This window comes from Melospiza melodia, chromosome 4, assembly GCF_035770615.1.
Source record: "Melospiza melodia melodia isolate bMelMel2 chromosome 4, bMelMel2.pri, whole genome shotgun sequence".
In the NCBI taxonomy this organism is placed as follows: Eukaryota; Metazoa; Chordata; class Aves; order Passeriformes; family Passerellidae; genus Melospiza; species Melospiza melodia.
Genome location: NC_086197.1, coordinates 824,875 through 852,011, shown reverse-complemented (window position 1 = coordinate 852,011; position 27,137 = coordinate 824,875). Strand labels below are relative to the sequence as shown.

Genomic DNA, 27,137 nt, shown 5'->3' with positions numbered 1-27,137 from the left:
CCCACACCCGGCAGTCCCAGGTTTTGATTTCCCATCTCTGGGCAGGTCCCAAACCCTGCCAGGAGAGCTCCAGAATTCCAGGAGAGCTCCGGGAGAGCTCTGTGAGAATTCCAGATCAGCTTCAGGTGGCTCCAAGTGAGCTCTGGAATTCCAAGAGAACTCCAGGTGAGCTCCAAGCGAGCTCCAGGAGAATTCCGGGACAGCTCCAGGAGAATTCCAGGAGATCTCCAGGATTGCTCCATGCCCCTCACCCCACTGCCACTCCCACATCTCCTGCTGCTTTCCCATCCCGCTCCACATTCCCAGATTCCCTGAAATCCTCTCCACTCCCACCATTCAGAATTCCTTGTTTTTCCCAGCCGTTGTGGCCAGCTGGGATGTCCCCAGGACCCCTTGGCAGGGTGGGAGCTGATCCCACTCCATCCCTTCCCTTTTCCTGGATCCGCTGGTGCTTTGTCCCTGGATGTCACCGGAGCGGCCATGTGGCCATGGAGGGATGCCAAATCCCAGGAAAACTTTGGAGCATCCCTGAGCTGGCTTGGGGGCCATCGATGCTGCCCCAGTATCCATGGGAATTTGGGATTTTCCATGTGGGAATGTGGCATCCTGGAGCCTCAGCAGGATCCCACTTTACCCCTGGTTTTCCATGTTTTCCCTGTTTTCCATGCTCTCCGTAGTTTTCAATGTTCTCCCTGTTTTCCACAGTTTTCGATGTTCTCCCTGTTTTTCCATACCGTCCTTGGTTTTTCAAGCTCTCCCTGTTTTTTCCATGCCCTTTCTGGTTTTGCATTCCTCTGCTTTTCCACATTCCCCCTGTTTTCCTTGGTTTTCCACGTTTTCCCTGTTCTCTGTGCTCTCTGTTTTTCCATTCCTTCTGCTTTTCCATGCTCTCCCTGGTTTTCCACGCTCACCATTTTTTCCCCTGCTCTCCCTGTTTTCCATGCCCTTCCTGTTTTTCCATTCCCTCTGGTTTTCCATGCCCTTCCCAGTTTTCCAAGCCTTTCCTTGCTCCCTGTGCTCCTCCTTGGAGCCAGACCCTGCAGGATCAGGACAGATCCCAAAATTCCCAGACTGGATCAGCTGGGATTTATTTTATCCTGAGCCTCAGCCTGGATTCCCACCCTGAAATTCCCACCCTTGATTCCCAGCATTTTCAGACCATTATTCCCAATCCAAGGTTCTTTTTTTGGTGGGAATTCTTGGGAGCAGAGCCAGACCGGCTCCTTTTTCCTACTTTTCCCCCATCCCAGATCCTGGGATTCCTCCTTCCACCCTTCCAGCAATTCCCAGTTTTCCTGGAGAGGGATTGGGAGCAGCAGTCCCAGAGAAGGATCTGGAGGCCATTCCAGCTCCGATCCCACAATTCCCATGAGTTTTTCTGGGAATTGTAGCGCTCATTCCTATGGATTCAAGGAATGGGCTGGAGCCATTCCAGGGAAAACAGGAGATCCGTCCTCTTCCCATCTTTCACTCCGGGTTTTCCTGTGGATCAGCATTCCCAGGATTTGGTCTGGAGCCACTCTCCTTCCCAAGGAACAGTCAGGGACATCCCCAAAAAATCTCTGCCGGGTGCTTCTCACCCCATTTTCCATGGATCCCAAACACTCCCTGTGCCCTTCCCAGCCCTTTCCCTGACATTCCAATCCCCTTGGAGCAGCAGATTCCCAGCAGGATGCTCCAGGATCCCTCCTGTGCTAAAATCCATGGGCTTGGATGTAGAGAATTGCCCTGGCAGCTTTTCCATGGCTTGGGATGGAATTCCAGCCAACCCCGCTCTGGATTCCCTGGATCCATGAGGATCCATGAGGGATGATCCCAGCCTTGGGATAAATCCCAAATCCCGGGTCAGAGGGACATTCCCAATGGATAAAGGCTGGAATTCCAGGTGCCCTGCCCAAATCCCGCATCCCAGGCCGGATCCCGCATGCCAGAGGCCGGGAATTGTGGGCAGAGCCAGGCTGGAGCCGGGAATGGGGGCGGGAGTTGTTCCATGCCGTTGATTCTGTGTTTTGTTTCCCATTCCAAGCCTCCATGCGGAGAAGGAAAGGGGGTGAGTGAAACTGAAATTCCCGGGATTCCGCTGGGATCTGGCAGGATCCAGACTGGGGGGAGATCCTGGCATCCTGAGGGTCGCTGTTCCTGCAGCGTCTCAGGGAATTCAGCCGGGAATTTGGGAATTTGGGATCGGCTCCAGTGGTGTCCAGGAGCTGCTCCAGTAGGAATTGGGACGCCTGGAATTGGAACGCCAGGAATTGGAATGCCAGGAATTATGGAGCCGGGAGTTGGAACAGCTACTACATGGGATTCAGCTGGGCACGGGCAGACTGGTCCTGTATCCCAAAATTCCCAACCCTGCCATTCCCAGGTGTGATTCCTGCTTTGGATTTTCCCCATGGGAATGTCCTGTGTGGGATCCTTGGGAATGACAGTGTCCAGCTTTACCCCAAATAGCCAAAGCCTCTCCTGGCAGTTCCAGGGAGTTTATCCCACTGTTCCTGGCAGTTCCAGGTGGTTTATCCCCGTATTCCTGGTGGATCCATGTAGTTGATCCCATTATTCCTGGCAATTCCAGGGAATTTTTCCCACTATTCCTGGCAGATCCATGTGGATTATCCCGCTGTTCCCACCCAGAGGATGTGTCAGGAATGTCGTGTGAGGGCCGCAGAAGTTTTTGGTGGCAAGGTTGGATCTGGATGGGATTGAAGGTCCCTTCCCACCCAACCTCTCCTGGGATTTCCTGATCCAGGATTTTCTGTCCTGCTGGTTCCCATTCCGTGTTCCCCATGGAGCTGGGCACGTGGGATCAGCTCTTCCAGCAGGGATCCCGTGGGGATAGGACAGGGAAAAAGCCAAGTGGGAATTACTGTGGGAAGTGTCTGAGGGATCCTCCCAACCCTTCCCTGGATCGGGCAGATCCAGAGGGGGCCACACGAGGACCCCTGGATCAGGAAAATCAGCTGGAGGTTCCCAAGGATTGGAGATGGATCCAGGATGCTTTTCTTCCAGAAAAGATTCCAGGGAGAGCTCCCAGCACATGGCAGGGCCTGCAGGGGCTCCAGCAGAGCTGCAGAGGGACTGGGGACAAGGCCTGCAGGGACAGCACACAGGGAATGGCTCCCACTGCCAGAGGGCAGCCATGGGTGGCATCTTGGCAATGAGGAATTCCTGCCTGGGCTGGCATTGCCAGAGCAGCTGGGGCTGCCCCTGATCCCTGCAGTGCCCAAGGCCAGGCTGGAGAAATCTGGGATTGTGGGAAGGTGTCCCATGGAATGGGATGAGCTTTAAGGTCCTTCCCACCCGAACCATTTCATGATTCCATGTCCCACAATTCCATGGAAGGTCCGAGGACCAGCCTGGCTTCAGGAGAATTCCAGGGCTACAATTCCCACCTAGACACAGGTGGAGCTGCCCAGTCCCTCTCCCAGGGCAGGAATGTGGGATACGGATCCAGCTGGATCTGGGAAGCGCCATCAGTGGCACAGAGCCAACGGCCCCAAATTCCCATTCCAGTTGGGAATTCCATAGGCTCGGCTCAGGTGGAATCAATGGAAATTAATCCATGTCCACCCTCTGCCTTTTCCCATATCCTGAGGTTCAGGATTCCAGCTGGAATTCCCAAGGGAATGGATCCACTGGGACACATCCAGGCACAACTTGGTGTTCCCAAGGGATAAAAGTGCCAGGGTGGATCCTGGAGCTGGGAATTCCAGTCCCCACTCCCCATTCCCTGAGTTTGGACACGGCTGTGGTGGCTCTGCTGATATTCCCAATATCCGTGGGCACTAGATCCTGCCCCAGACACGGAAAGTTGGGATCATTCAGGGAGTCCATTCCAGCTGGGAACATCCCAGCTGTTATCCCAGTTTATCCCAAACAAAAGCCAGATGTGCTGGAGTCGTGTGGATCCCACGGGCATCTCCATGTCCTGGGATTCCGTGGGTCTCCCACCCTCCTGGCAGGACTCAGCTGATCCCAAATACTCAAAATTTGGGATGAACTCACTGGTTAGCATCAGACAGAGAATTCCTTAGAATGTGGGGTGGGACAGCACTCACGGAATTCCACAGCTGAGTGGGATCAGCCCCCACAAATCCATGGAAAGCCACTGGCTGAGGAGAGGGGAGGCAGGGATGCTCCCCCCCATTCTCTGGGATGAACTGCGTGAAGGGGGCGATGCCAGGGCTGAGCCCCGGGATCAGCCGGTTTTCCTTGGATTCCAGAGAAGCTGGATGAGATCCTGGCGGCCGCGGAGCCGGCGCTGAGGGCGGAGCTGGTGGAGGCCGATTCCAGAGCGGCCACGGTGAAACAGCGCCCGACGAGCCGGAGGATCACCCCCGCGGAGATCAGTGTGAGACAGCGGGAATGGGATGGGAATGGCATGGGAATGGCATGGGAATGGCATGGGAATGGGATGGGTGAATCACCCCTGCGGAGATCAGTGTGAGACAGCAGGAATGGGATGGGAATGGCATGGGAATGGGATGGGAATGGGATGGGAGAGTCACCCCCGCGGAGATCAGTGTGAGACAGCAGGAATGGGATGGGAATGGCATGGGAATGGGATGGGTGAATCACCCCTGCGGAGATCAGTGTGAGACAGCGGGAATGGGATGGGAATGGCATGGGAATGGCATGGGAATGGGATGGGAGAGTCACCCCCGCGGAGATCAGTGTGAGACAGCAGGAATGGGATGGGAATGGCATGGGAATGGCATGGGAATGGGATGGGAGAGTCACCCCCGCGGAGATCAGTGTGAGACAGCAGGAATGGGATGGGAATGGCATGGGAATGGCATGGGAATGGGATGGGTGAATCACCCCTGCGGAGATCAGTGTGAGACAGCGGGAATGGGATGGGAATGGCATGGGAATGGGATGGGAGAGTCACCCCCGCGGAGATCAGTGTGAGACAGCAGGAATGGCATGGGAATGGCATGGGAATGGGATGGGAATGGCATGGGAATGGGATGGGAGGATAACCCCATCAGAGATCAGTGTGAGACAGCGGGAATGCCACGGGAATGGGGTGGGAATAGGATGGGAATGGGATGGGAGGACCATCCCTGTGGAGATCAGTGTGAGACAGCGGGAATGCCACAGGAATGTCACAGGAATGGGATGGGAATAGGATGAGAGGACCGTCCCTGTGGAGATCAGTGTGAGACAGCGGGAATGCCACAGGAATGTCACAGGAATGGGATGGGAATAGGATGAGAGGACCGTCCCTGTGGAGATCAGTGTGAGACAGCGGGAATGCCACAGGAATGGGATGGGAATGGGATGGGAGGGTCACCCCTGCAGAGATCAGTGTGAGACAGCGGGAATGGGTTGGGAATGGGATGGGAATAGGATGGGAGGACTATCCCTGTGGAGATCAGTGTGAGACAGCGGGAATTCCGTGGGAATGCAGGAGTGGGATGTGGGAATGGGGGCGTGGAATGTGGCAATGGGATGGGAGGATCACCCATGCGGAGATCAGAGTGAGCCTGCGGGAATTCAGCTGGAATGGGGACATGGGATGTGGGAATGGGATAGGAATGGGATGGGAGGATCACCCCTGCAGAGATCAGTGTGAGACAGCGGGAATTCCTCAGGAATGGGGGCGTGGGATGTGGGAATGAGATGGGAGAGAGCCACAGGATCAGCCCTGCGGAGATCAGTGTGAGCCAGCGGGAATTCCCTGGGAATGGGGGTGTGGGATGTGGGAATGCGATGGAAGATCACCCCTGCAGAGATCAGTGTGAGCCAGCGGGAATCGGGGATTGGAATTCCCAGGAACAGGGAGTGAAATTCCAAGGAAGGAAGGAGAGGGACAGGACCACATGGAAAGGGATGGGAAGGATCTGGAGGGTCTCACTGAGGAGATCAGTGTGAGCCAGAGGGAATCCCACCAGGAATGGGGGCCTGGAATGAGGGAGAGGGATGAGAGGGAATGGGGAATGTCCTTACCAGGAATGGGGAGTGGGATTCCTGGGAATGGAAGGAGAGGGAAGGGAGCCCATGTAGGAGGATGGGACGGAATGTGGTGCCAAGGGGGGAGCTGGTTCAGGAGCAGAATTCCCAGGAATGCAGGGCCTCAGCACTCCCTCGGCTTCCCAGGATCCCCATCCAGGGCTGGGAATCCGCATGGATTTCCCAGGGAAGGCTGGATGAGCAGCTTGGGAGGAGCCTGGAGAGCCAGGCTGGATGCAGGGCTGGAATTCCACCAGAATCCGAGGGGAAGCACAGAGGAGGGAAGAGGAGGAGGCTCGGGATTGTGCTGGGAATGCTGCGGGTGGGAGGCAGCTCTGGGAAAAGCGGGACAGGAGCTCCTGGAGCCATCCTCACCGGATTCCCACCGGGAGCGGGCAGGGAGATAGGATGAGACCCAGGAAATTATCCCAAAGTTTGGAATTCCACTGGATGGAGCAGCAGGAAGGAGGAGGCAAGGGAGGTCCATCCCATTGGGAAGAGCTCCCATTTTCCCACGGCTGGAAGTTCAGGTGGACATGTCGGGTCCTTCCAGCAGCATCCAGACTGGGAATTCCCTGTTTTTCCCTTCCAGTCCCTGTTTGAGCGCCAAGGAATGGCACATCCCGGGGTCCTGGCGGGAACGGAGAAGCCCCACTTGCCCCTCCGGAAGGGAATTCCACGGACCAAGTCAGTAGGTGAGGAAAGACCCGGGAGAATCCCTTGGGAATGAGGAGGGAGGGTCCCTGCGGGATGTGGAGTGGGTGGGAAAGGCTCGGCCCTTCCCAGGTCGCTCCAGCTCTTGGATTTTGGAGTATTCCATGAAATTCCATGGAATTCCGGCTTGGAGGGATGCCTGGTCCTGCTCGGAGCGGAAGGTGGGACTGGAGAATTCCAGGAGAGAATTTTGGGAGGGAATTCCAGGAGTTCCCGGATCGGCTCTGCCAAGAACAGGGGGGCTCTGCCACCCCCAGTGTTGGCACTGAGCACTCCCGACGGGAATGGCACTGAAACCAGGAATGCCAGAGTTGGGGTTTAAGAGGAGCAGGATGAGGTCTGGAGGAGGCACCTGGAAGTGGGGGATCCTTGAGTTTTTCCCAAAAGATTTATGGAGTCTCCAAACCCAAAGCCATCTCTGGAGGGCTCTTGATTGTGTTCCCAAAGATTGATGGTGCCACCAAACCCAAAATCCATCTGTGGGAAGTCCTTGACCCCATCCCAGAAGGTTTTTGGTGCCACCAAACCCAAAATCCACCTTTGGTGGGCCCTGGACTTTGTCCCTAGAGATTTCTGGAGTCTCCAAACCCAAAACTGCTTGTTGTGGATCCTTGAGCTTATCCCAAAAGATTTAGGAAGTCTCCAATTCCAAAACTATCTCTGGTGGGTTCTTATTTCCATTCCCAAAGATTTCTGGTGCCACCAAACCCAGACTTGGCTGTGGGGAATCCTTGAGCTTATCCCAAAATATTTATGGTATCTCTAAACACAGAATCCATCTGTGGGATGTCCTGGACTTTGTCCCAGAGGTTTATGGTGCCATCAACCCCAAACCACCTGTGGTGCATCCTGGACCTTGTCCCTAAAGATTTCTGGATTCTCCAAATCCAAAACCATCCTCTGGCGGGTTCTTGATTCTGATCCCAAAGATTTCCGGTGCTACCAATCCCAAAATCCATTTGTAGGTAGTCCTTCACCCCATTCCAGGTTTTTGGTGCCACCAAACCCAAAATCCACCTGTGCTGGGTCCTGGACATTGTCCCTAAATGTTTGTGGTGCCTCCAAATCCAAACCTGGCTGTGGGATGTCCTGGACCTTATCCCAAAAGATTTATGGGGTCCTCAGCCCCAAAACCATCTGTGCTGGATTCTTGATTCTGTTCCCAAAGATTGATGGTGCCACCAAACCCAAAATCCATCTGTGGGAAGTCCTGGACCTTGTCCCAGAGGTTTATGGTGCCACTGAATCCAAAATCCACCTGTGGTGGGTCCTGAACCTTGTCCCTAAAGATATCTGGAGTCTCCAAACCCTAAACCATCTGTTGAGCTCAACCAACCCCTGACCTTATCTCAAAAGATTTATGGAGTCTCCAAACCCAGAACCATCTCTGGTGTGTTTTTGATTCTGATCCCAAATATTTCTGGTGCCACCAAACCCAAAATCCAGCTGTGGTGGGTCCTGGACCTTGTCCCTAAAGATTTCTGGAGTCTCCAAATCCAAAAACATCTCTGGTGGGTTCTTGATTCTGTTCCCAAAGATTTTTGGTGCCACCAAACCCAAAATCTGCCTGTGGTGGGTCCTGGATCTTGTCCCTAAAGATCTATGGAGTCTCCAAGTCTCCAAACCCCAAACCGTCTGTGGTGGATCCTTGAGCTTATCCCAAAGCATTTATGGAGTCTCAAAACCCAAAGGCATCTCTGGTGTGTCCTGGACCTTGTCCCTAAAGATTTATGGTGCCACTCAACCCAGAACCAGCTGCGGTGGCTCCTTGACCTTGTCCTGAAGGTTTTTGGTGCCACCAAACCCCAAAATCCAGCTGTGGTGGTTCCTTGAGCTTACCCCAAAATGTTTGTAGTGTCACCAAACTCTGACTTGGCTGTAGGGTGTCCTTGGCCTTGTCCCTAAAGATTTAAGGTGTCACCAATCCCAGAACCTTCAGTGGTGGTTCCTTGACCTTGTCCCTAAAGGTTTCTGGTGCCACCAATCCCAAAATCCATCTGTGGGAAGTCCTTGACCCCATTCCAGAAGGTTTTGGGTGCCACCAATCCCAAAATCCTTCTGTGGGAAGTCCTTGACCCCATTCCAGAAGGTTTTTGGTACTACCAAGCCCAAACCTGGTTGTGGTGGGTCCTGGACCGTGCCCCTAAAGGTTTTTGGTGCCACCAAACCCCAAAATCCATCTGTGGGAAGTCCTTGACCCCATTCCAGAAGGTTTTTGATGCCACCAAGCCCAAACCTGGTTGTGGTGGGTCCTGGACCTTGTCCCTAAAGGTTTTTGGTGCCACCAAACCCCAAAATCCATCTGTGGAAAGTCATTGACCACATTCCAGGAGATTTTGGGTGCCACCAAGCCCAAACTCAGCTGTGGGAAGTCCTTGGCCCCATTCCAGAAGGTTTTTGATGCCACCAATCCCAAAATCTATCTGTGGGAAGTCCTTGGCCCTGTTCCAGAAGGTTCTGGGCACCACCAATTCCAAAATCCATATGTGGGAAGTCCTTGACCCCATTCCAGAAAGGTTTTGGTGCCACCAAGCCCAACTCAGCTGTGGGAAGTCCTTGGCCCCATTCCAGAAGGTTTTTGATGCCACCAATCCCAAACCTGTGTGTGGTGGGTCCTGGACCTTGTCCCTAAAGGTTTTTGGTGCCACCAATCCCAAAATCCATCTGTGGGAAGTCCTTGACCCTGTTCCAGAACGTTCTGGGCACCACCAATTCCAAAATCCTATGTGGGAAGTCCTTGACCCCATTCCAGAATGGTTTTGGTGCCACCAATCCCAAACCTGGGTGGTTTCAGTCCTTGGATCGTAAAATATGAAGGAAAATCAAGGAGGTTTCAGGGATTGTGTTGGTGCAGCTGCTCCTGTGCTGGGAATTCCATGGGAAGGGGTTCCCAAGGCTCCGGAAGAGCTGGGATACAACGGGATGGTTTGTGTGGGGTGTGAGGATGGATCCATGTGTGCACATGGAGAAATCCCATCCCAGCATCCCAAACCCACGGTGTCCAGAGGGGAACTGGGACTTTTCTCCTGGTTTATCCCATATTTTGGTCTTGGATATGGGTCCTGACCCCGTGGCATTGGAATGAGGAGGATCCAGGAGATTCCCAAAGTGTGTCGGGAGTTTCTGGGTGAGAATGTTTGGGAAGAAGCTTTGGAAAAGCTGTTCAAGGGCCAGAGTGCTGTGAAGAGCTGGGAATGGTTTGAAAAGGAATGCATCCATGGAATTGTCCAAGTCCTGGAGCCAGGCTGGGAGAGCTGGGAATGTTCCCTGGAGCAGGGCAGGCTCCAGGGAGAGCTCCCAGCACATGGCAGGGCCTGCAGGGGCTCCAGCAGAGCTGCAGAGGGACTGGGGACAAGGCCTGCAGGGACAGCACCCAGGGAATGGCTCCCACTGCCAGAGGGCAGCCATGGGTGGCATCTTGGCAATGAGGAATTCCTGCCTGGGCTGGCATTGCCAGAGCAGCTGGGGCTGCCCCTGATCCCTGCAGTGCCCAAGGCCAGGCTGGGCACGGGGGCTGGAGCAGCCTGGCACAGTGGGAGGTGTCCAGAGGCTGGAAGTGGATGGGCTGGGAAGTTCTTCCCACCCAAACCCCAGAGGATTGGGGAACTGTGGGATCCTGGCCCACGGAATGCCGGCAGTGCCTCGGGAAGGGCCCCCGAGCCCCCCAGGGATCCGTGCAGGGAGAGCCCGGGAAAAGTGGGATGTGCCCCGGGCTGGGGCCAGGGCAGCTCTGCGGGGATCGGGGCCGGGATCGGGAATGTCCTTCTGGGCCTGCCCAGCTCCTGCCAGGAGCCAGCGGGGATCGGGATCTGCTCCAGGGAATGAGCCCCGGGAACAGAGGGAGCGGCCTCGGCCTGGGCCAGGGCAGGCCCAGCTCCCGGATTTGGGATCGTTTCCCATGGAAAGGGGTCAGGCCTTGGCAGGGGCTGCCCAGGGAGCTTTGGAGTCCCCGTCCCTGGAGGTGTCCAAGGAATTCCTGGAGGTGGCACTTGGGGCTCTGGTGGGGATCAGACCCAGCTTGGATCGGTGACCTTGGAATTCTTTCCCAGCTCAATAATCTGGGAATTCTGTGCTCACACCCCCATGAGAATTCCCAGCACATCCCGGTTATCCCAGACCTTCCCAGGAATTCCCAGCCCGTGCAGCCAAACCCCCCTGGAAAAAAAGGGATTAAAATCATTCCTTGAATCTCCAGCAAATCCCAGTGGGAGAATCCCTGCTCCAGGCAGGAATGGCTGCAGCTGCCACAGCACATCCCGACAAAAAATCCAGGGAAAAATCCCACCCAGGAGCACCAGATCCATCCCCACAGGAGGACAACCCTTGGAATGGAGGGGACCCAGCCCCAAACCCGAAGCAGCTCCTGGAAGAAACCATTCCCGTGGAATTCCAGGGAAACAGGGATGGAAAAGAGGTGGAGAGGGAGGAATCGGGTGGGAATGGGGCTGGAATTAGAAGTCCTTGAGCTGTCATTCCACACCCACGGCCAGGAGCTGCGCAGTCACTTGATTCCCGGGGAAAAATCCCTGCACGGGCGAGGAAGGAGATGGAAAAGCAGCGCTCGGATGGGTTTTTTTGGGAATAAATATTCCCTGGCATTTGCGTATTCCAGCAGCACTGCAGATTCCCAGGGAGAAGAGATCAAAAAGATTCTAGGGGGAAAAAAATTCCTGGGATAAAGATGGTTAACCCCTGGCTGGCTGGAATAAAAAGAGGGAGAAAAGATCAAAAATATTCCAGAGGGGGGAAAAAATCCCAAGATAAAGGTGGTTAACCCCCAGCTGGCTGGAAAAAAACTGGGAGAAAAGATTTCAGGAAAAAATCCTGGGATAAAGGTTGTTAACTCCCGCCTGGCTGGGAAAAAATGGGAGAAAAAGATCCAAAATATTCTGGGAAAAATTCCCGGGAAAAAGGTGGTTAACCCCTGGCTGGCTGGGAAAAAAATGGGAGAAAAAGATCAAAAAAAGTCCTGGAAAAAAATCCCTGAATAAAAAGCAAGGATGGGAGGAAAATGAAAAAAAAAAAAAAAAAAAAAAGCGGGATGGGAGGAATATTTGGAGGAGAAAGGGAAGGAGTGGGGGGAAGGGGAGGGGAGATAATTCCTGTCAGACTTCCAAGATTTCTGCCAGCACCATCTGCTCCGGCAGCAGAGTTAAAAACACTCCGGAGACTGCGGAGCTGCCATGGCTCCCGGAGAGAATTCCAGAGGGTGGAGCCGCTGCCTTTGGAGGGATGGGAGGGATTTGTGACCCCTCAGGATCATCGGGAATGTTGGGAGAAGCTGGGAAGTGTCCTGGTGTTAAAGCGATATCCGGGATGGAATCCTGGAATGGTTTGGGTGGGAAGGATCCTTGAGATTCCCAAATTCCACCCCATTCCAAGGGCAGGGACACCTTCCACTATCCCAGGGTGCTCCAGCCTGGCCTGGGACACTTCCAGAGATCCACAGCTGCTCTGGGAATCCTGGGCCAATCCTGGGTGCCAGAGGATGGAGATTCCCACCCCCGGACACCAAAAATTGGAGATTCCCATCCCTGGATGCCACGGGACAGAAGTTCCCAACCCTGGGCTCCAGAGGATGGAAATTCCCATCCCTGGACACAAAAAGACAGAGATTCCCTTTCCTGGACACCAAAGGATGGAAATTCCCATCCCTGGGCTCCAGAGGATGGAGATTCCCAACCACGGATACCAAAAATTGGAGATTCCAATTCCTGGGTACCAGAGGACAGAAATTCCCATCTCTGGATACCATAGGACAAAGATTCCCATCCCTGGGCTGCAAACGATGGAGATTCACATCCCTGGGCTCCAGAGGATGGAAATTCCCAACCATGGATACCAAAGGATGAAGATTCCTTTTCCTGGACACCAAAAATTGGAGATTCCCATTCCTGGGCTCCAGAGGATGGAGATTCCCATCCCTAGGCTCCGGGGGATTGAAATTCCCATTCCTGGGCTCCAGAGGATGCGGGTTCCCTCCCCCTTCCCACTCCAGTATTTGCACCCTCCTGCTCCAGGTCTTTTTTTGGGATTCGCTCCCTCATCCCAGCCTTATCCATCGCTAAAGAATGCATGGAATGAGGTTTTCCAGGGATTTGGGCTGTTATGGCAACGGCCCCGGGAGCTTTCATGGCAAGGCTTTGTGTTTTCCTTGGAGATTAATTCCATGGAGTGCACCAGGAATGGCTCCGGGGGTTGCCAGGCTACGCTGGGAGCGCCATTCCCATTCCAGGGAATGCTGGGAGTTGGTTCTTACTGGTCCTTACTGGTGGCTCTGTTTGGATTCCAGCTCTTTATTCCCGAGCTCCGGAATTTGATCCCAGCGATGTCCCGGTGTTCCGTGGGAAGAGCGGGAGTCTCCCATGGCCCCGGGTGGGGTTTGAAGGGAGCAGAATTCCATGGAAAACAGCAAAGGGAGGGGTTGATTTGGGGTTAAAAATTCCTGGGAATAGGAGGACATTTGGGACTTTTCCCAGAGGATATTCCCACTTTTCTCCCATCCCTCCTGAGAGCCTGGAGCAGCTCCCAAAATTCCAGATTCACTGGGAAGTTGAAGGTTTGGACACCCTGTGCTTTCCTGGGACACAGGGATTGAGATCCAGGGGTGAATCGTGGAATCCTGGGATGGTTTGAGGACCTTAATCCCGTCCCATTCCCACCCCTTCCATGGACAGAGACACATTCCACATCCCAGATTTCTCCAACCTGGCCTTGGACACATCCCAGGATCCAGGGGCAGCCACAGCTTCTCTGGGAATTCTGTCCAAGAGCCGGATGTTCTGGATTTGTTCCCTTTTAAGGATCTTTGAGGATCCTCTAGAGATCTTTTCCAAGGACAGATTCCCTTGGGAATTCCAGGAGCATCTCCAGGCTCCAGCTGCTGCAGGGATGGAGCCCAATCCCAAAATTCTCCACACCTGATCCAGCCCCCAGCATTCCAGGCTGCTCCCAGGGGATCACTGGTGGCTTTTATCCCCCTCTGGAGATTCCCAGGCAGAATTCCATGAAAAGTAAATAAAGCTCGGCTCTGGAGCATCCGTGCTGGGAACAAACAGATCCTGCTTTTCCATGCTCCTTAAAATTCATGGGAGGAATTCCCTCCTCTCCTGAGGTTCTGTAGGAATTTGGCCACAGCAGCTGGGATGGGGGGAGGATTTGGGCAGGATGAAACAAAACAGCCCCAGAATTCAGGAAAAACCTTCCCTGGACCCAGCAACTCCACTGGAATTCCAAAGGATCTGCTGGGAGTGGCTCAGTGGAGAAGGATCTGCTGAAAAACTTTGTCCCTGAGGCCGGTGGGATCTTGGGATGGATTGGGAAGAGCATTCCCAGCAGGACATGGAGTGCTGGATCCGGGTCTAGGATCCTCAGGATAAGAGGGAGCTGGAGGGATGGGAAGATGAGGCAGGGATAGGACATGGAATTGTTGGAACAACTCCAGAGGAGGAACCAGGATGATCCAAGGCTGGGAAAATTGGGATTGTCCAGCCTGGAGAAGGGAAAAAGGAAAAAAAATCGAGGGTGACCCAGCTGTGACCTTCCAGAACCTGCAGGAACTCCAGGAATGGCTCCCACTGCCAGAGGGCAGCCATGGGTGGCATCTTGGAATGAGGAATTCCTGCCTGGGCTGGCATTGCCAGAGCAGCTGGGGCTGCCCCTGATCCCTGCAGTGCCCAAGGCCAGGCTGGACACTGGGGCTGGAGCAGCCTGGGACAGTGGGAGGTGTCCCTGCCCTTGGAATGGGATGGGATTGGGATGGGATTTGAGGTCCCTTCCCACCCAGATTCCAGGATTTTTCCATGGGAAGAACATCGGACTCTGGAGGCTGTGGAATCTCCTTCCCTGGAGATATTCCTGATCCAGCCGGACACATCCCTGGGGAACATTCCCAACGAAATCTCCAATGGTTCCTCCCCCATTCCACGGTTGCTCCGAGCTCTCTTTTCCAAGGAACCCTGCCCAAATCCAGGGAGCAGTTCCAGGATCCAGGAGCGGAGCTGCTGCCAAAGTGACACCCAAGGTGGCTCAGCTCCTTCTCCTGGGAATGGCTGGAAAACCGAGGGATGATCTGGGAGTGATCCCATGGCTGTGGCTCAGCCGCTGCCCCAGGGAGCTGCTCCAGGCCAGGAATGCTGGGTGGGAATGAACATGAAATTCCTGGGATGTGCTGTTCCATAGTGTCCCTTCTGCTTGGCAATTCCTTGGATGTTGTTTTCCAGAGCATTCCCTGCCCTTGGATGTGGTTTTCCATAGTGCTCCTTGCCCTTCACAGTTCCTGGGGTGTTGTTTTCCGTCGTATTCCCTACCTTTGACAATTCCTTGGATTTGGTTTTCCATAGTGTTCCTTACCTTTGTCAATTCCTGGAATGTGCTTTTCCGGAGCCCCTTTCACTTGGCAATTCATTGGATGTGGTTTTCCCTAGTGCCCCTGCCCTTGGCAATTCCTGGAATTTGGTTTTCCATAGTATTCCTTGAATGTGGCAATTCCTGGGATGTGGTTTTTCCATGGTACTCCTTTCATTTTGCTATTCCTTGGATTTGGTTTTCCGTAGTTTTCCCTGAACATGGCAACTCCTTGGATTTGGTTTTCCATAATTTTCCCTGCATTTGGCAGTTCCTTGGATGTGGTTTTCCATAGCGTTCCCTACATTTGACAATTCCTTGCATTTGGTTTTCCATAGTATTCCCTGAATGTGGCAATTCCTGAGATGTGTTTTTTCCATGGTATTCCCTACATTTGGCAATTCCTTGGATTTGATTTTCTGTCATTTTCCCTGAACATGGCAAATCGTTGGATGTGGTTTCCATAGTATTCCCTACATCTGACAATTCCTTGTATCTGGTTTTCCATAGCATTCCCTACCTTTGTCAGTTCCTGGGATGTGATTTGCCAGAGTCCCTTCCACTTGGCCATTCCCCGGATGTGAATTTCCATAGTGTCCCTGCCCTTGGAAATTCCCGGGATGTGGTTTTCCATAGTATTCCCTGAACATGATAATTCCTGGGATGTGGTTTTTCCACGGTATTCCCTGCATTTGACAATTCCTTGGATGTGGTTTTCCATAGTGTCCCCTCCTCACGTAGGGAAGAATGGAGGAGGGTTGGATCCAAGGACTGGATGTCCCAATGTCACCCCTGATCCGGCAGCCATTCCCAGGACATTCCAGAGGGAAGATCCTGCTTTCCCACTAGATTTCCTGCCCAGCTCCCCTATTCTGTGTCCTGGGACATTCCAGGCCCAGGGATGGTGCTCAGATCTTCCCAAATATCCCTGTGTCACCTCCCAGCTATTCCCAGAAATCTCAGATAGGCAGGACTGAGGTTTATTTTGGGATCTTCCTGCTGCTCCCAGAACATTCCACGGCTCCATCTAGTGCAGGTTCCCAGATTCCCAAGGAAAAAAGGGCAAGGACGGGATCATTCTCCCAAATTCCCCCTGCTGGCCTCGGCTCCGGGATTTCAAAAAGCTTGGGAAAGGCACATTTTCCATGGCTTTGTCCAGGCTCCCTTTGAACCCGTTCCATGCTGCCGGTTCTTTATTCCCACGGCACATCCCCAATTCCCAAAAATAGCCCAGTTTCCAGCACGACCAACAGCATGGGATGGAATTTCAGTGCCAAATTCCTCCCTTTTGTCCCCATTGGATTCTGCCTCGGGTGGAATCGCTGACGGATTCCGGGCGGAGCTGCCGGAGCCTCTCGGTGCCACTGGAAGAGCATTTTCCATAAAGGAAAATTCGCTCCAGAGGCCAGAAATAAAAAAAGCCCAAATCCTCTCCGGAGCCGTTTGAAAGCTTGGGAAGAGCGGAGGAGGGATTGGGAAGGAGGAATTTTCCCTAAGGACAGGTGAGCACGACGGATCCAGGCTCGGGAAGGAGGCTGGAGCTGGGAATGGAGGGGGGGGATTGTGGCGTGAATGGATTTTAGGATCACGGAATGGCTCGGGCAGGGAAGGCCCTGAAATCATCCCAATCCACCCCTGGCTTGTTCCTGCTTTAACATCCAAATCTTCGCAGCGTCTCCGAGTATTCCCTGAAAAAGCAGGAATTCCTGCTAGACCCTGCTGGGCTCAGTCTGGCACTCGGGAACAGATGTCACCCCTCGGGAAAGCGGGAAGTGTGACGGGAGCCGCGCCCGTGCCGGTGGCACTCGGGTGTCTGGCACGTTGGCGGTGGCGGCGCTTCCGTCACCGGAGCTGCTCGGGAAGGGGCGGGAACAGCTCCCGTGGGAGCCGATCCCACGGGAATGTGGCTGTGGGGAGGCTCTTGAGGAATCGTGGGATGGTTGGGATTGGGGTGAGCTCAAAGCTCATCCCATTCCCAGCCTTGCCATGGGACAGCTTCCACTACCCCAGGGTGCTCCAACCTGGCCTTGGGTGCTTCCAGGGATTTGGGGGGATCCACGGCTTTCCTGGGAATTCCGGCTGGTTCCTCCAGTTTCAGAGCTTCCACTGGAAGTTTCTCCAAGCTTTTTCCAGTGAGGCTTGGAAAGAGGAAAAGTCTTGGGAGCAAAGTGGGGTGGGAGGAACAACCCCAGCCACTTCCCGATTTGTCCCAGAATTTCCAGTCTGGGAATTCTCTTGGAATGTCCTCTTCACTGCTCTCCTCATTTTGGAGGAGAAACTCTCCTCATTTTGGAGGAGGTGGAGATGAGAAACTCATCCCTGGTTCCACTCTTTTCCTTGTTTTCCAGGGGAAGATGGGGAACTTCTACCTGATTCCACTCTTTTCCTTGTTTTCCAGAGACAGCAGATTCATCCCTGACTTTATTTCTCTCCTTGTTTTCTGTGGGAAGACAAGAAATTCATCCCAGATTCCATAGTTCTCCTTGTTTTCCAGGTGGAAGATGAGGAACTCATCCCTGACTTTGCTCTTTTCCTTGTTTTCCATGTGCGGACCAGAAACTCATCCCCGATTCCATTTCTCTCCTTGTTTTCTGGGTGAAAAATGGGAAACTGCTCCCCGACTCCATTCTTTTCCTTGTTTTCCAGCTGGAAACCAGAAACTCATCCCTGACTTTGCTCTTTTACTTGTTTTCCACATGGAGACAAATTCATCCTTGACTCCATTTCTCTCCTGGTTTTCCAAGTGGAGACAAGGAACTCATCCCTGACTCCACTCTTTTTCTTGTTTTCCATGTGGAGACAACAAATTCATTCCTGACTTCAATTCTATCCTAATTTTCCAGGTGAAGACAAAGAACTCATCCCTGACTTTAGTTCTCCTTGTTTCTCAGGGAAAGACAAGAAACTTCTCCCTGATTCCATTATTTTCCTTGTTTTCCAGGTGGAGACCAGAAACTCATCCCTGACTTTGCTCTTTTCCTTGTTTTCTGTGTGGAGATGTGAAGCTTCTCCTTGACTCCAGTTCTCTCCTTGTTTTCCAAAGAATTCATCCCTGACTTTGCCCTTTTCCTTCTTCCAGGGGAAAACAAAAATCTCCTTCCCTGACTTAACTTCTCATTTTCCAGCTGGAGACCAGAAACTCATCCCTGATTCCATTGTTCCCCTTGTTTGCCAGGTGGAGACCAAAGAACTCATCCCTGACTTTAGTTCTCCTTATTTTCCACATGGAAAATGGGAAACTTCTCCCTGACTCCACTCTTTTCCTCGTTGTCCAGCCGGAGACCACAAACTCATCCCCAACTCCTCCGTTTTCCTTGTTTTCCAGGGGAAGACGAGAAGCTGGCGGCGTCCTTGCTGGACGGGAAGTTCCCGCGGAGCACCTCCATGACGGACACGGTCCGGGAAGGCCACGGGATCCCCCCTCCCCCGCAGACCGCCCCTCCCCCGCCCCCCTCCCCCTATTACTTCGACACCGGCCCCCCTCCGTCCTTCTCGCCCCCGCCGCCGCCGGGCCGGGCCTACGACACCATCAGGTCCAGCTTTAAGCCGGGCCTAGAGGCCAAACTGCACGGGCTGCCTCAGGTGCTGAGCGCGGCTGAGATGTACGACCAGGCCAGGGGCTCCATGCCCTACCCCGAGCGGCAGAAGAGGGCCCGCTCCATGATAATCCTCCAGGATTCCTCCCACCTCCCCGTGGAACCCACCGAGATCCCGCGGCCCGGCCCGGCGGCGACGCCCCCGGAGAAGCTCAAGAGGAAAGGCCGGGTCATCGACAACCCCTACGCCAACATGGGCCAGTTCAACGTGAGCCTCTTCGCCCCCACCAAGCCGCAGAGGAAGAAGAGCCCCCTGGTGAAGCAGCTCCAGGTGGAGGATGCCCAGGAGCGGGCGGCCTTGGCCATCACCGGCGGCTACTCCTCCCGGGAGCCGTCGCCCACGCGCCGGGGCCACCGCCTGGACTACCAGCACCACCCCAGCATCGCTCAGGTGGAAGCCGCCGGCCTCCCCTTCGCCACCGCCATCGCCGCCGGCGTCATGAAGGACCGGGACCGGCGGCTGGACGAGAGGAGGAAATCCACGGTGTTCCTGTCGGTGGGAGCCATCGAGGGGCCGGCGCCGGGCGGCAGCGAGATGCCGTCGCTGCAGCAGTCGCGCTCCATCGACGAGCGGCTCCTGGGCAGCCGGGACGTCCTCCTGCCGTCCCCCGTGTCAGCTTTAAAGCCATTAATCAGCAGCTCCTCCTCGACCTTCATCCACCCCCTGACAGGAAAGCCCCTGGATCCCAACTCGCCCCTGGCGCTGGCGCTGGCCGCAAGGGAACGGGCGCTGTCCACTCAAGTCCCATCCCGGTCGCCCACCCCGATCCACAGCCCCGACTCGGACAGAGCCGCGCCCCTGTTTGTGGACATCCAAACCAAAGAACCGGACAGGGGGGACCTGGAGAGCTTGGTGTCCCCCGCCTACTCCCCTGGAGGGAAGGCGGTGATGGCGGCTGACGCCGGCGCTCTGACCCCCACCAAGAGCCCCTGGGGGACTCCGACCACCCTGCGGAAGGAGCCCGAGGTGCGAGCGGAGACGCCGAGCAAGGAGGAGAAGAAACCCGAGGACAAGAAGTCCATGATCATCAGCATCGTGGACACGTCGCAGCAGAAGACCGCCGGCCTCATCATGGTCCACGCCACCAGTAATGGTCAAGATGAGATAGGCCTGGAGATCAAGGAGGAGAGCCCGGCCGTGCCCGAGGTCTGCGCCGAGCCGGTCGAGTCCCCCAAGGTCGAGCCCCAGCCCAGCCCCGTGGGGAAGCCGGTCAGCCCGGCCTCGGAGAAGGCGCTGGGCCAGGGCAGCTCGGAGGAGGAGGTTGAGCCCTACACGGTGACCCTCCCGCCCGCCCAGCTGTCCTCCAGCGACGAGGAGACCCGCGAGGAGCTGGCCAAGATCGGGCTGGTGCCGCCCCCGGATGAATTCGCCAACGGGGTCCTGGTGACCACCCCCGGCACCCCCGTGAGCCACCTGGCTGCGCCCAGCACGCCGTCCCTGCCAGCGGCAGCAGTAGCACCTTCTCCCCCCGGCGCGACACCCTCAGGGAAGCCCTCGGACGCCCCCGCGGCCCCGGAGTCGGCGGCGGACTCGGGAGTGGAAGAGGTGGACACCAGGAGCTCCAGCGACCACCACCTGGAGACCACGAGCACCATCTCCACGGTCTCCAGCATGTCCACGCTGTCCTCGGAGAGCGGCGAGCCCACCGACACCTACACGTCCTTCGCCGACGGCCAAACTTTTCTACTCGAGAAGCCACCAGTGCCTCCAAAGCCCAAACTCAAGTCCCAGCTCAGCAAGGGGCCGGTTACTTTCAGGGACCCACTTTTGAAGCAGTCTTCGGACAGCGAGCTCATCTCCCAGCACCACGCGGCCACGCTGGCGGCCACCAGCGCGGCCCGGCCACGCTACCTCTTTCAGAGAAGGTCCAAGCTATGGGGGGACCCCATGGAGAGCAGGCCCGGCCACGGGGCCGAAGAGGACAAACCAACTGTGATCAGCGAGCTGAGCTCCCGCCTCCAGCAGCTCAACAAGGACACGCGCTCCTTGGGCGAGGAACCGGCCGGCTCCGCCCTGGATCCCGGCAAGAAGTCGCCGGTGGTGGCCGCACGGTAAGAGCCGGGCGTGGCCAGGGTCGGGGACGGGCGGGTGACGCTGCCAAGGAGCCGGATGTGGCTTTGAGGGACACCTCGGAGCTTTGGGAGCTCGGCGGAGGGGCTGGAATGTCAGTGGGAGTTGTGGGATGGGCTCCTGGCGTGCCGTGGCTGTGGCTGCTCCCCCTGCTCTGCCCTTCCTGCTGCTCCGTGTCCTCCCCTCCCCGTGGTGACAATGGCGATGGTGAGGTGACAACAGCAATGCTATGGTGACAATGGCGATGATGAGGTGACAATGGCAATGATATGGTGACGGTGGGGGTGGTGTGATGACAGTGGTGATGGTGTGGTGACAATGGCGATGGTGAGGTGACAGTGATGATGCCATGGTGACAATGACAACGTGAGAATGACAATGCTGTGGTGACAATGCTGTGGTGATAATGACGATGCCATGGTGACAATGCTGTGGTGACAATGACGATGTCCTGATGATGATGCTGTGATGACAATGACGACATGACAATGACGATGCTGTGGTGACAATGACAATGTGGTGACAATGGGGATGCTGTGGTGACAATGACGATGTCCTGAGGATGATGCTGTGGTGACAATGATGCTGTGACAGTGAAAGTGCTGTGGTGACGATGATGATGTGGTGATAATGCGGATGCTGTGGTGACAATGCCGTGGTGATAATGCTGTGGTGACAATGATGATGCCATGGCGACAATGACAATGTCCTGACGATGATGCTGTGATGAGAATGACAATGTCATGACAGTGACAATGCTGTGGTGACCATGATGATGTTGTGGTGACAATGACAAAGGGGTGACACTGGCGATGCAGTGGTGGCAATGATGTGGTGACAATGACGATGCCATGTTGATGATGCTGTGATGATGATGCTATGGTGACAATGACGACATTGTGGTGACGATGACAATGCTATGGTGACAATGACGGCACTGTGGCGACAATGATGATGTTGTGGTGATGATGACGATGCTGCGGTGCAATACTGTGATGACAATGATGATGTGATGACAATGATGACCCCATGGTGACAATGCTGAGATGACAATGCTGTGGTGACAATGTCGAGTCCTGGGTCACCCCCTCCGTGTTCTGTCCTGGCCAAGCACCAAGGATGGGTTTTTCTGGGGCTTTTCCATGTCTGAGGATCTCCAGGTGTTGTCCCACTCAGGAGGTGACAAAGGTGGCCCGTGGCACCCCCTGGACAGAACATGGTGGCACCAACGCCACCCTGGTTCTGCTTCACCCCCCCAACCCTAAAACTATCCCAAACCTTCCAAATGGGAGCCCAAACCCTTAAAAAGCTTGGGAATATCAAATCCCAGCAGGAAATGGCCCAAAATTCCGAGTCTTGTCCTGCCCTTTCAGGCGCAGCCCCACAGAGCGGCCATGAGCCGGTGTCACCAAGTGTCACCTGCTGTCACCTGTGGGTGTCAGGGCTCAGCGAGGTGCCAGGAGCTCTGGATCAGGGGCAGCCCTTCCCATGGGAAAAGCTTTTCCAACCAAACCATGCCAGCCACAACTGCTCCGGCGCATGGCGCTGGCACAGGAGGTGACATTCCAGGTGGTGGCCTTGGGGACAAAGTGTCCAGGAGCATCCTGGGGTCACTCCAGCCTCTCCCAGCAGATCCAAACTGAGAGTACTGGGAGTGGATCCAGGGGTGTCTCCCTGCCCAAGAGTGTGATTCCCTAAGGAGCCAGGTGTCACCCAAGGTCCCTTCCCTCATCCCGAGCTGAGGCCATCTGGGGATCCTCTGGAATCGAGGCTGTGCCCATCTCCAGTGGCGCTGGAATTTTGGGAATTCTGGGCTTTCACAAGCCCTTTTACCAGGATGCCACGCTGGTTTGGGATTCCCTGCTGGGAATCCTCCGGCTCCTGGTGACATCGGAATGTCCCTTTCCATGTCCCCATCCCTTCCATCTGTGTCCATCCAACCTCCCGGTTTTCCCCTGGAGCGATTTCACCGATTTTGAGGATCAGCCTTTTTCCATCCTCTCTTCCTGCTTTCCCTGCAATCCCTGCAATTCCCAGGGCTCTGTGCCCTGCTCATCCAGCCCCTGGAGCCTCCTCTTTTCCTGCACATCCCGTCCTCGCTCCCCACCGGAATCCGGCCCTTCCAGCCATCCCGCAGAGTCCCACATTCACAGTTTTTCTCTTTCGGGAAAGTCATGGCCTTCCACGGCCTCACAAATTTTGGGATGTCAAAGACTTGAAATGTTTCCCAGGGAGTCAGTGGGGAATGGAATTTTTAATGATGGCAGCCGCTCTCCCGCATTGTCCGAGTTCTCCTGGCTTTTTGTATGGAATTGCTGTGAATTCAGGGAATAATGGGAGCACGGTTAGGTAAGAGGCAGTGACCCAGTTTGGGATGTGTTTTCCAGGCTCTGGAATTGTCCAGAGAAAGGAAGTGTCACCTGAATGTCCCTCAAGAGCTGCTGGGAGCCAGAGGTGGCCTGTAATCCCACAGGGATGCAGACAGGGAGGTGGCCTGGAATTCTGCAGGGATGGGGACATTGAGGTGACCTGGAATTCCAAATGGGGACATGGAGGTGTCCTGGAGACCCACAGGAATGGGGACCCTGGAATTCTGTAGGGATGGGGACATTGAGGTGACCTGGAGTCCCTAAAAGGATCCTGAGAGTCCTTGGAATTTCACAAGGAACAGGGACACTGAGGTGACCTGGAGTATCCCAAAAGGACACTGAGGGGTCTTGGAATTCCACAAGGAACAGGGACACGGAGGTGACCTGGAGTTCCACAGGGATAGGGACAGGGAGGTGGCCTGGAGTTCCCAGAGGGGACAATGAGGTGTCCTGGAATCTGGGAATGGGGACACTGAGGTGGCCTTGAGTCCCACAGGGATGGGGACACCGGTGTTCCCATACCTGATCCTTCCCCAGCCCTTCCAGCAGCTCTGAATCCATGGGATTGGCAGAGCAGCTGCCATTCAGGAATCATCCTGCAATTCCTCCATCCCCACATTCATCCTGAATTCCCAGCAATTCCGTGCAAGCTCAGGGAATTCCCTGCTCCAGAGCAGTGCCCAACGCCTTTCCCTGACCGATCCCTGTGGGAATGCTCCCTGGGAAACCCGGGAAGCCCCAATCCATGGATTTTTCCTGAGCTCTAACTCCGGCTCTGTCTCCTCCCAAGCCGGGCGTCCACGGAAGGACCTTTGAGCCGAGGGACTGGGAAAGAGCCCAAGGAATTCTGACAGTGGCAACGTCAGGTCACAGTTCAGGCCACTGATGGTGACAATCCCGGGACCAGGGACACCTGGGACGGTGACAATGGCAGCGGAGCAAGGGGACAACTTCCCTTCATCCGTGGTGGCCCTTGGTGGCCGTGTCCAAGAGCAGCTTCCTCGTGTTTAACCCAAAACCCTGGAATTGTTGAGGCTGGAAAATCCCTCTGATCCCACCGAGCCCAGCCACTCCCAGCGCTGCCCCGTGTCCCCAAGTGCCACATCCACACGGCTTTTAATCCCACCAGGAATGGGGCTTCCACCCCTTCCCTGGGCATCCCATTCCAGCACTTCATCAACTTCTGGGGAAGGAATTTTCCCAAAACTCCAACTTCACCTCGAGGTGACGCCCTCTTGTTCCCTGCCCCGGCTGGGATTCCTGTCCGGGATTCCTGGAGCAGTGGTGGGATCCTGGAAATCCCGGGATCCTGGGAAAACCCTGCTGAGCCGTGGGAGAGGCTCGGGATGTGCCGGGAGCCGCGCGGGGCCGAGCGCGTTCCACGTGTGACATCCGTGTCCCCAATAAAGCTGACGGTGACCGTGACAGGTGTGTGTGTGTCATTGGGGACACGGCCATTCCCAGCATTTCGGGAGCCACATTCCATGCCCGGAGCCAGCTCCGGCTCCGGATTCACTGCTCCAGGCGGCATTCCCGCAAAATTCCCCGAGACATTCCCGTCGCGTGTCCCCGCCCAGCCCTGCCAGGCTCTCACCATCCATAATCCCAATTGGACCCATCTTCCCAACCTCTGGGACTCACCAGGAGCATCCCAAACATCCCAAAAACCCTTTCTTTTCCAAACCAATCACGATTTAACTCCCAGGAGTTTGGGATGTGGAGGGCCCAGGATTTGTCCAGGTCGTTCCCAGGTAGAGCTTTGTATTTTCCTATTTTCCTCTGGAATTTGGAAGGAGGCTCCAAGTCCAAGACTGTGGGAGCGTTGCCCATCCCAAAGGTTTTTCCAGCTAAATCCCAGCCACAGGTTTCCAGCTCTTCCCAGGGTTTTCTTTGGCGTTGATGAATCTCCAAGGCAAACTCCAGGAGAATTCCGAGATTTTGGGGCTCCGGAGCCGGGCCACGGGGAGCTTTTCCAAAGGGATCTTGCTCCTGGGGACTTCAAGAAATTCCCATTGCTCCTGGTTTGGGGCTCTGGGTCCAAGCTCAGGGGAACTTTGCCAAGGACTCCAAGTGATTCTCAAGAGGAATCCCAAATGTCGAGTTTGGGGCTCCAGATCCAAGGTCAAGCTCAGGAAAGTTTTGCCAACCAGTCCTGGCTCCTGGCTCCAGTTTGGGGCTCCATATCCGAGCTCAGGGAAGATTTTCCAGGAGCTTCTAGCTCCTCAGAAATTCCAGGAACATCCCAAAAGTCCCATTTTGAGGCTCTGGATCCAGACTTGGGGGAGCTTTTCCAAGGAGTTCTGGGGACTCCCAGGAACATCCCAAATATCCCAGTTTGGAGCTCCAGATCCCAGCTCAATGGAGCTTTTCAAATGGCCCCTCAGAAGTTCCAGGAACATCCCAAATGTCCTGTTTTGGGGCTCTGGACCCAGATTCAGGGGAAGTTCTGGCCCCTGGGGACTTCCAGGGGCATCCCAAATATCCCAGTTTGGGGCTCCAGGTGAGGCAGGGCTTTGCCAAAGGGTCCTGGTTTCCACTGATTCCTGGGAGCATCCCAAGAGTCCCAGTTTGGAGCTCTGGATCTGAGCTCAGGGAAGATTTTCCAAGGGCTTCTGGCTGCTCAGAACTTCCGGGAACATCCCAAATGTCCCAGTTTGGGGCTCTGGATCCCAGCTCAATGGCCTTTTCCAACAGCTCCTCAGAACTTCCAGGAACATCCCAAATGTTCCATTTTGGGGTTCTGGATCCAGGTTCCGGGGAGCTTTTCCAAGGAGGTCTGGCCCCTGGGGACTCCCAGGAGCATCCCAAGTTTCCCAGTTTGGAGCTCTGGATCCAAAGAGAAACTTTTCCAAGGGTTTTTTATGTCTTTGCTCGTGCCTTTGTTTCTCTTTAACCCAAAAAAGGCTCCTGGGAAGCGGAACTCGAGCTTCCAAAGGGAGCGTTTCCGGTGCTGCTCTGCAATTCCATGAATTCCTTTGTATTCCCACAGATCTGAGAGAGAAGGAGAAGAAACTTGAGCCCTTTGGGGTTTTAGTTCCTTTTAGGGTAAAGCTGCCTCTTTTTCTCCGATCCTGAATGAATTCCGTGTCCCGGGAGTGGTGTCACATCCCAGCAAAAGCTTGGAAAAACACCCCCCTGTTTCCTTGTAGGCTTGGGGACTCTTCCCGGGGAAATTCCCACGGGAAGCAGGGATTTGGGATGAAAATCGAGGGAATTGGCTGTGGGGAAGGGAAGGAAAAGGGGGATTGGGATCGCTGAGTGAGGGAGAGTGGGAATAGGGGGGATTTGTGTGGCAGGGAGGGGTGGGGACGAGGCGGCCACTTTTGGAGAGGAGGTGGCCAAATTTAGAGAGGAGGTGGCAAGGATTGGGAAGGAGTGGCTGGGATTGGGAAGGAGATGGCCAGGATTGGGAAGGAGGTGCCCCCCTCCCACCACATCACCAGGACTGTGGAGGTGGCCAGGACTGGGAAGGAGGTGGCAAAGTTTGGGAATGAAGTGGCCAGGATTGCTTGGGATGGAAGTTCCAGGATTGAGATGGAGGTGACCATGATTGGGAATGAGGTGACCAGGATTTGGATGGAGGTGACCAGGATTTGGATGGAGGTGACCAGGATTGGGATGGAGATTCCAGGACTGGGATGGAGGTGGCCAGGACTGGGATGGAGGTGGCCAGGGTTGAGATGGAGATTCCAGGATTGGGATAGAGATTCCAGGATTGGAGTGGAGATTCCATTATTGGAGTGGAGATGACCAGGACTGGGATGGAGGTGACGAGGATGTGGAATGAGGTGACCAGGATTGGGATGGAAATTCCAGGATTGGGATGGAGATTCCAGGACTGGGATGGAGGTGGCCAGGATTGGGATGGAGATGACCAGGATTGGGATGGAGATGACCAGGATTGGGATGGAGATGACCAGGATTGGGATGGAGGTGGCCAGGATTGGGATGGAGGTGGCCAGGATTGGGATGGAGATGACCAGGATTGGTAATGAGGTGACCAGGATTGGGATGGAGGTGACCAGGATTGGGATGGAGGTGACCAGGATTGGGATGGAGGTGGCCACGCTGCCGACGGCCACAACCCCT

General features: G+C 55.1%; 1 protein-coding gene across 1 annotated transcript in view; it reads left to right on the top strand.

The window, feature by feature from the left end:
- The window catches only part of SHANK3 (SH3 and multiple ankyrin repeat domains 3), a 150,637-nt gene that overhangs the window by 115,222 nt on the left and 8,278 nt on the right, over window positions 1-27,137 (top strand). The window contains 4 exon segments of the mRNA XM_063155767.1: window positions 2,027-2,050; window positions 4,221-4,348; window positions 6,545-6,647; window positions 18,338-20,660. Of these exon segments, the coding sequence (XP_063011837.1) occupies window positions 2,027-2,050; window positions 4,221-4,348; window positions 6,545-6,647; window positions 18,338-20,660 (2,578 nt within the window).